The sequence below is a fragment of the Ascaphus truei genome, unplaced genomic scaffold, assembly GCF_040206685.1.
Source record: "Ascaphus truei isolate aAscTru1 unplaced genomic scaffold, aAscTru1.hap1 HAP1_SCAFFOLD_887, whole genome shotgun sequence".
NCBI lineage: Eukaryota > Metazoa > Chordata > Amphibia > Anura > Ascaphidae > Ascaphus > Ascaphus truei.
The window spans coordinates 50974-60601 of record NW_027457226.1 but is presented as its reverse complement, the minus strand read 5'-3'; the positions used below and the strand labels follow the sequence as shown (position 1 = coordinate 60601).

At 48.3% G+C, this 9628-nt stretch overlaps 1 protein-coding gene across 1 annotated transcript; it reads left to right on the top strand.

Annotated features, from left to right (window-relative positions):
• The first annotated feature begins 1621 nt into the window (after positions 1–1621).
• On the top strand, positions 1622–9423 carry LOC142486464 (CUGBP Elav-like family member 3-B). Its single transcript, XM_075585058.1, has 2 exons — positions 1622–2306; positions 7685–9423. Exons 1-2 carry the CDS (start codon positions 2162–2164, stop codon positions 7834–7836), a joined length of 297 nt encoding a protein of 98 aa, XP_075441173.1. The 5' UTR covers positions 1622–2161; the 3' UTR covers positions 7837–9423.
• Positions 9424–9628: the final 205 nt, after the last annotated feature.

Sequence of the window (9628 nt, the reverse complement as noted above, 5' to 3'; positions counted from 1 at the left end):
GATCTTATAATTTAATATGTGGTACCTGCAGTAATAGGACAAGGTCATATGTAGATGGCACTGGTTTTGGAACCAGGGGATCCCACTGCAGAGGACTCTGGCATTTTACAGTACAGCGCGCAGTACATGTGCAATGTTACGTGTATTGGATACTCTGGAGTGCTTGTATGAGCAGAGTGTCAGCACCATGGAGAGGGATTCTGTGCCCCAGTGCTGCCTTCTCTCTAACACAGGGGTGCTCAACTCCAGTCCTCAAGCCCCCCCCCCCCCCAACAGGTCAGGTTTTCAGAATATCCCTGCTTCAGCAGAGGTGGCTCATTCAGTCCCTGCTTCAGCACAGTTGGCTCAATCAAAGGCTCAGTCTTCGACTGAGCCTCTGACTGAACCACCTGTGCTGAAGCTGGGATATCTTGAAAACCTGACCTGTTGGAGGTGTGTTGAGGACTTGAGTTCAGTAACCTTGCTCTAACATAACCCCTTCATGCAGCTCGTGGCTTTGCCATACTCGTCAAGTATTGAAAGGGTTAAACCTCTCACCTTAATGGCTGCTGTTCAAAGCCCACTTCTGTACAGAACCAGGCTGTACCAGGGCGCAGGGTTTACTGACTGTCCCCTCCCAAGATCTCCCTGCACCCTGCCCGTCCTTTGTGGTCCCTCTATGCCCTCCCCCTCCTCTCACACACCTTGGGTTTCTCCCTCCCCCCTCCCTCTGAGCGCTGTCTCCCATCCCCCAGTTCCTGATTTTCAGCACCAAGGAAAGCTCCGAGCAACGAACAATGGCCAAGGCAGGGAGCGTCTGCAAACTCTCAGCACACACAGCATGGACTCTGTCTCTCCCTCCCTCCCCCCAACCTTTACCACCTGCTATGGGGTTAGGAGCCTGGGGGCACAGCAGGTGTACACTCTCCCTGTATCCATCCTCCACCACAAACAGGACGCAGGATATATATATATACACACACACACACACACACACACACACACACACTATATATATATAAAATCAAACAGCTTGCAGCTTAAACCAAGCACATCTACCTCATCCTCAGTCCTACTTCCATTGTCACGGTTTTATGGTCAATTGCTATTTAATACATCCCGGTCCTCCCCCAAGTGCCCCTCTAGTGGTAGATGTGCCAGCTGTGTTGGGGGGCAGCAGCAGCATTGGTACAATATCTCATGTGGCAGCCCACTAAAAACATCTTAGTATTGGCTGTTTGGCGAAGGATTGCCCTGTGCCACTAATATTCTGCGATATGCTGCACTGTTATATGTGTTGTGGGTAAGTGATGACAGGCAGGTATGTGTCCTTACTGAGGGTGAATAAAGGAGATATATTAAAGATTTCTGTGCAATCGCAACCCCGAAACTAGTCAGTTTGCCCATATCACACTGGCTGCCTCGTGGTGCAGCTGGGTACGTTTAAATGCCCTCCCTAGCCCATGGCTGCCCTTGTATGGCATCACTGCGTGTGGTACAGCTACTGCCACCTAATGCATAATAAACACCCTATGTGCATTATAGCCCTTCCCTCTCCCTTGCCCCTGTCTTGAGCAATGGTGTACGTTTGTGGGTGTGTTCGGCGCTTTATCCCCGGCCCCTCACTGTGACTTCATCCCCTGCCAGGCTGGGGCGGGCTCTGGTTTGGGGAGGGGAGGGGGGTTTGTTGGTAAAGAAAAGATTTTGAATCAGAGCTCCAGATCCGCTAAGAGAGAAGCCACCACCAACCCAACCGAGCAGCTGCAACCCACCGTCCAGGGGAGGGGTGGGGAGAGAACCGGGTCAATCATCACAAGGAGAAGGAGAATTTGACTCCACCTTTCTGGAGCTGTCTGATCAATACCCGAATTAACTGCTCGGCAAGCTGCATCATTCCTGCATCATTCCAGGGGAGCCCTGGAGGGAGATAAGTCTTGGGTGTCTCTCAGGCTGGCCTGACACTAATCAGGTACCCAGAGTGACTGCTGGCTGGATATTGTCACCTTACTGGCAGCAGGGGGATTGCAGGAAGCCCCCCCAGCCCCTGCAGGACAGGCTGAGCTGGGTGTCAGCTGTAGGCTCTGGGCACCAGGAAAGTTAATTTCCTGCTGGATACTGGGAGCCTCTTTTCTTTGGCTGAAGTGCTTACCGTGCCCTCCTACCCTCTACCCAGCTCGCCCCAATGAAGGAACCAGATGCCATCAAACTTTTCATTGGGCAGATTCCCAGGAACCTGGAAGAGAAGGACCTGAAGCCAATATTCGAGCAGTTTGGGAAAATCTATGAACTCACGGTCATCAAAGACAAATTTACCGGCATGCACAAAGGTAAGGCCGAGAGGCATGGGAGAGTGGTGGCAGAGGCATGGGAGAGTGGTGGCAGAGGCATGGGAGAGTGGTGGTAGAGGGATGGGAGAGTGGTGGTAGAGGGATGGGAGAGTGGTGGCAGAGAGTGGTGGCAGAGAGTGGTGGCAGAGGGATGGTAGAGTGGTGGCAGAGGGATGGGAGAGTGGTGGCAGAGGGATGGGAGAGTGGTGGCAGAGTGGTGGGAGAGTGGTGGTAGAGGCATGGGAGAGTGGTGGTAGATGCATGGGAGAGTGGTGGTAGAGGCATGGGAGAGTGGTGGCAGAGGCATGGGGGAGTGGTGGCAGAGGGATGGGAGAGTGGTGGTAGAGGCATGGGAGAGTGGTGGTAGAGGCATGGGAGAGTGGTGGCAGAGGCATGGGGGAGTGGTGGCAGAGGGATGGGAGAGTGGTGGCAGAGAGTGGTGGCAGAGAGTGGTGGCAGAGGGATGGTAGAGTGGTGGCAGAGGGATGGGAGAGTGGTGGTAGAGGGATGGGAGAGTGGTGGCAGAGTGGTGGGAGAGTGGTGGTAGAGGGATGGGAGAGTGGTGGTAGAGGGATGGGAGAGTGGTGGCAGAGGGGCGGTAGAGTGGTGGCAGAGGGATTGGAGAGTGGTGGTAGAGGGATGGGAGAGTGGTGGTAGAGGGATGGAAGAGTGGTGGCAGAGGGATGGGAGAGTGGTGGCAGAGGGATGGGAGAGTGGAGGCAGAGGGATGGGAGAGTGGTGGCAGAGAGTGGTGGCAGAGGGATGGGAGAGTGGTGGTAGAGGGATGGGAGAGTGGTGGCAGAGGGATGGGAGAGTGGTGGTAGAGGGATGGGAGAGTGGTGGCAGAGGGGCGGTAGAGTGGTGGCAGAGGGATTGGAGAGTGGTGGCAGAGGGATGGGAGAGTGGTGGTAGAGGGATGGGAGAGTGGTGGCAGAGGGATGGGAGAGTGGTGGCAGAGGGATGGGAGAGTCGTGGCAGAGGGATGGGAGAGTGGTGGCAAAGGGATGGGAGAGTTGTGGCAGAGAGTGGTGGCAGAGGGATGGGAGAGTGGTGGCAGAGAGTGGTGGCAGAGGGATGGGAGAGTGGTGGCAGAGAGTGGTGGCAGAGAGTGGTGGCAGAGAGTGGTGGCAGAGGGATGGAGAGAAGAGGAAATGGAAGAGATAGAGAGAGGTAAAGGTAAGAGGGACTGAAAAAAAATAAGAGAGGAAGGACAAAGGCATGACAAAGGCATGATATATATATTAAATCAAAAACTAATAGACAATACCGTTCTGTGGCTAACGAAATGCTTTCATTTGTGTGAGCTTTCGAGATACACTGATCTCTTCTTCCGGCGATATATGTTTTATATATATAATACAGAAAGGTCAAGAAGGGGTGGGTGAATGGAGTGAGTTGACTCTATATATGGATAAAGCCCAGGAGGAAAAAAGGGAGAAAGTAATAGAGGGGGAAGAGGACAGGGAGATGCTAGCGGGATAGAGAGGAGGGAGAGGGTGAATGAAGAGAGGATGGAACAAAGAGAGGTTGAGGACAGATGGGTAAGGGTGAGGGAGCTGGATAATTCCAGGTATGAGAACACTGGGAACACGAATGGGACATGCTGGAGGCATAAAAAGAAACTGAAGAGTAGAGAATAGGATTAAAAAGAGAGAGAGAGAGAGAGAGAGAGAGAGAGAGAGAGATATTATGGAGTCAGAAATTAAAAGAAGACAAACAAAGGGAAAGGAAGTCAGAGTGAAGAGCAAAGGGGAGAAGCAGAGAAGAGAAGCTGAGGAGGGAAGCAAAGGGGAGAAGCAGAGGAGAGAAGCATAGGGGAGAAGCAGAGGAGAGAAACACAGGAGAGAAGCAGAGGAGAGAAACACAGGAGAGAAGCACAGGGGAGAAGTAGAGGAGAGAAGCAGGAAAGGATCCAGGAGGCTTTTTAGAACAATGAAGGCCCCAGGCAGAGCCTCGGGTGTGAACACAAGAAGCGGAATATATGGGAATGACACCGGATGGGGTCTGCTTCTAAAAAGGGACATTTTTACTATAGGTGACTGTGACGTGTTGGGAGGGTGATATGTGAGGAAGAAGATGCTGTGACAGATGGCACCGGAGGGGGGAGGGGGGAGTGAGACCGAAAAGATCAAGGAACACTTAATGAACCAACTGTGGTTAAGCTGGTGTGGGGGAGGGACATATACCAGTGGTTGTATTGGGCACAGAGAGGGGCTGTTCCTTTTTAGTCTTGTCAAACAGCGCTGCTTACAAGAATGTCACAGGCCTAAAGCTTTGGATGAGCACAGGACCAACCTCTCCCCACAGAGATAAGAGAACCTCCCTACACAGCACCAGACACCCCACACCTTATCAGCCTGATAACGCCCTCACCACTTTACTCTTAACCATTCCAGTGTTGGAGAAGTCTGGCTGCACATTGAGCAGGTTATTCTACCAGAATGACCATGGCAGAGGTACAGTGGTTACCATTCTAGCCAATCAAAATTAAAAGACTAAATAAAATACAACTAATGCTTAGGCAGATAATCTGCAGGTTTGTAGAAAGATTATAGGTTCGGACACCTTTTATAGGGCAAGAATAAAAACAGCACATACGTGTCTTTATGCATGAGCTTTCCAAACTACCAAAGGTCTCCAGGGAGGCTGGAGAATAGACCATTACAATCTAGACATATGATGCCTTAGACAAGGTACACTGCATTTGTATGTTAACCCAACAGGAAATCGAACCTTTGTGGGACCATTATGGCTGCAGGAACTCTTCAATAATGGTTGGGTTGAAGTGATCTCTTTATGGGCTGACCCTTAACTCCTTCAGCGCTGAAGCAAGGGGCAACATCACCCTTCCAGCACAAAAGGATTAAAGAAGCAGCAGATTTAAGGAACACTCCGAACGTTTCCACACTGCTTAAAAAAGGGTTACGGGGTGATAACATTTGCAGAAATAAAAGTTATCAAATAAGAAAATGTCATTTGCAACCAACTATTTTGTTTTCATTGGAATGGTTAAGAAGCAGAGATACAGACCTCCAACAATGCTCCACCTTCTACAGAGATACCGGGAAATCAGAACTTCATTCTCCAGAAGGGTCAGATCTGTATAATATTGTTGGGGTGTTTGCATGGCTTAGCCTCGCAATCATATGGGGTACAGGACAAATTACTGTTTTTATTTTGTGGTAACAAATATAACCTTAACCCCTTCCCTGTCCTGTTGAGCACCCCTTTATAATTTTCTGCCTCTGGCAAGGACAGGAAATACACAAATATTATTGTGAACTTGCCCCATCAGTATCTCTCAGCTGCAAAGCCGGATACCAATGTCTCCTATTCCTTAACAATTGGACACTCACAACTTTAAGTTTCTGGGTATTTCAAAAATGTCTGCCCCTTGATTAAGATCTTGCAAGGGTGGTGGCCATGATGTTGCCAGTGACTATTAAAGGGGCTTAAATAACAGCAGCGGGGTGACAGTGAGCGTGGGCAATCTCATTCCATGTGTTTCACTGAACTCTTTAGCCCTAGCATTAAAACGTGGCCGTGCCTTCTCCCCCAGACGCTCACCACTGCTTATCTGGCACCCATGATACACACAGCAGAACATTGCTGATGGCACCTCCACCACTCACACATTGGAAGTCTCCTGTCCTCTCGCATGCTCCTGTCTCACCCACACCCTACGTTCTCCATGGGGGTATTTACACAGAGCAGCCACTTGACTCCAGATTAAAAGTGGAGTTTAATTTCAGCCAGTGCTGGGCTTCAACTGGATTGATGGGAAATGTGATCTCTCCAACCTGTCTTTGGTGCGTCCTCCGTGTCTGAAGGAAATGCTCAGGCACAATCCGATATTTAACACCTTGCCTTCACCATTTGGTAACACAATGCCACATACACAAGGGAGGTGCACGAGGGCCCAACTTAAATGGTCTTCACTTTGGCCTATGCCAATGTGAGAAGGCCTTTAAAATTTAGGAGTGAGGTCTCAGTGACATGCATCAGAATGAAGGGACAAGGGAAATATTAGGAATGATAAATACTGGGAAGAGGGCTGCATGGGTTGACAATGTATTTCCAGATTATCGGACATAGCCAGTCTTGTCTGCATGGTATCTGAAGCCTTTTTCTTCTGAGTGCCTAATTGTGCTGGGGTTTTGGTGAGTGAGCTTCAGCACATTTGTGGCCTGAGAGTCGGAGGTCTTCTACTCTGTTAGTCTTCTTGGAAAATTTTATCAAGATGCATTGGGGGGAAAAAAACAGCAGGTGACTGAAAGTAGCTGAGGAGGAAGAGGGCAGGGCAATGAAAAAGTCTCCGGTAATAAATGGGTTAACCCATTCATTTTCTGGCCCTGGGTCACTATAGCATTATACCCGGCAGCTCAAACTCATGAAGTGGCTTTAACTACAAACATCTGTGCTAGAGTTCTCAAAGACAAAAACATCTCTCAGTGGCACCCCTCGGGGTGATGGGTCAAGGCAATTTGGGAAGTGCATAATTTTCATTGTGCATCCTTCAGCATTAATGTATTAAGGTGTGATTTGGGAAGTTTGAGAGGAAGGAGTTAGGGAGAAGGTACATTATATATATTATAAGTCAATGTACCAAATTATAACTGTATGGGAAATGTAGATTGGATGTAGGTTCTGATACATTTTAATTGATAAACACGTTACTTCTTCATAGATGTTACAGTGTATAAAAATGAAGAAGCGACCTGTGAGGTTTGGAAAGCTCTGTACATGTGAGGAAGAGACCTGTGAGGTTTGCAAAGTTCTGTACATATGAAGAAGAGACCTGTGAGGTGTGGAAAGCTCTGTACATGTGAGGAAGAGACCTGTGAGGTTTGAAAAGCTCTGTACATGTGAAGAATAGACCTGTGAGATTTGGAAATCTGTGTACACATGAAGAAAAGACAGCTCTGTACATGTGAGGAAGAGACCTGTGAGTTTTGCAAAGCTCTGTACATATGAAGAAGAGACCTGTGAGGTTTGGTAAGCTCTGTACACTTGATGAAAAGACCTGTGAGGTTTAGAAAACTATGCACTTGGGAAGAAGAGAGCTGTGAGGTTTGGAAAGGTCTGTACATGCTAAGAAGAGACATGTGAGATTTAGAAAGCTCTGTACATGTGAACAAGAGACCTGTGAGGTTCGGAAAGCTGTGTACACAGGAAGAAGAGACGTGAGGTTACGTAAGATCTGTGTATATGAAGAAGAGACATGTGAGGTTAGGAAGCTCTGTATATACTGTTACATCTATGAAACCCTCTGTTGGTTTATTGAAACGTATTTATCTTTCTATATAGCCCAGTGTTTTGCAAAGAAAAAGATTTCACGTTGCATTTCCAAGCCTCATGTTACCCACTTTCTTTTGCAGGATGTGCGTTCCTCACATATTGCGCCCGGGAGTCAGCGCTCAAAGCACAGAGTGCTCTGCACGAGCAGAAGACCCTCCCAGGGGTAAGTGTGACTGTCTGGACAGGACCTCTCTGCCCCGACCAAGCTCACAGTCTCTGCACATGGCTTTAGGTCACGTGAGTAGTTCTGGCAGTGGAGGGGTTAAGCTGGAGGCCCAGTGCTAGGCTCAGTACCATTTATTTTTGGACACCATCATGTTAGTCATACAGTCGCCAATCCATTAGGTTTTTTTTTTTAAAAGAGTTATTTTTAGTTCTCACCTGAATTGTTTTATTTAATAAATAATGAACAGTTATATTTTATTTTCATCTAGTGGAGACTCTTGATTGCATCATGTGGGGAACTCCCCTTTGTAAATATTAACTGATTCAATAGTTCCCGGATTAGCACCCCTCCATTATGCATATTTCTACCAAGCTGAGCATGCACCCATCTATCAGTGTATGAGGGGTTTTGCACACAAGAACTGTTGATTCCTAACCCCTTATGTGTCCCACATCTCTCTGCCTCAGATTAGATTGCAAGCTCTTCGGGGCAGGGATTTATTGTGCCTGTACTGTCATCCTATGTGCCGGCCCCATTGGTAGTGCTGTGTAAAAATAGCCTGTTATTATTATAATTTGGTGATGGAAGTGTCACTGCTTTGGGACAGGGATGTCCCTTGTGACAGTGGCAGCTGTGTCAGTTCCACGGTTATTTCCAGCCTGGGAATAATGACAAAAGTCTCTCCTGTCTCTATTTTCCTTTCTTATCCTCTCGTTGCCGTCAGCCAATAATTGGAATATAGTATCTAGCAATCACCATGTGCCTGCTAACACCGTGCCCTGACACGCATGCAAACAGCTACCCTGGCCTCCCCCTGGCATCATATATCGGAGTTTCAATACAGTCAGAACACTCAGCCTCTTAACGCTTTCTCTACCAATTCTCACGGGTCTTTCATCATTTAAGAGAACAGATATCACACAGTATAGAGTAGAGCAGCAACTCAAGACCCCCTGACAGGTCAGGTTTTAAGGATATCCCAGCTACAGCACAGGTGGCTCAATCAGTGGCTCAGTCATAATGGCGTTCCCATGATATCATTACCAGGTAGAATGTTAAACCGAGAGAGAAATGGGGCTGAGAACCTGACTTTACTGTCTTGTGGTCCTCTAAAAAACTACAACTTTCCAGATGAACGAAGCCAGGGGAGGCCGTCTCCAGCGCTCATTCTGACTGAGCCACTGAGCCACCCGTGCTGAAGCAGGCATATCCCTAATACGTGGCTTGTTGGTGGCCTTGAGGACTGGAGTTGGCCACCCCTGTACTGAGGTGTGGTGTAGTGGTTAATGTGTTGGATTTGAGCATACAAGCGGGGGTGTAATTAGCTATACAGGCATACCCCACATTAACGTACGCAATGGGACCGGAGCATGTATGTAAAGCGAAAATGTACTTAAAGTGAAGCACTACCTTTTCCCCACTTATCGATGCATATACTGTACTGCAATCGTCATATACGGGCATAACTGATGTAAATAACGCATTTGTAACAGGCTCTATAGTCTCCCCGTTTACGCACAGCTCCGGTACAGGTAGGGAGCCGGTATTGCTGTTCATGACGTGCTGATAGGCGCATGCGTGAGCTGCCGTTTGCCTATTGGGCGACATGTCCTTACTCGCGACTGTACTTAAAGTGAGTGTCCTTAAACCGGGGTATGCCTGTACAGGAGAAATAAATGTGGCAGCTGGAAGCCACTGATATTACATATCTATCTCTCTCTCTCTCTCTCTCTCTCTCTCTCTCTCTCTCTCTCTCTCTCTCTCTCTCTCTCTCAGTAATAATGAGAACATGGCTTTGAACTGAAAGACTCTGTATAGACTCAGGAGTTTGTGAGGGTGTCACACATAGGGTGACCTG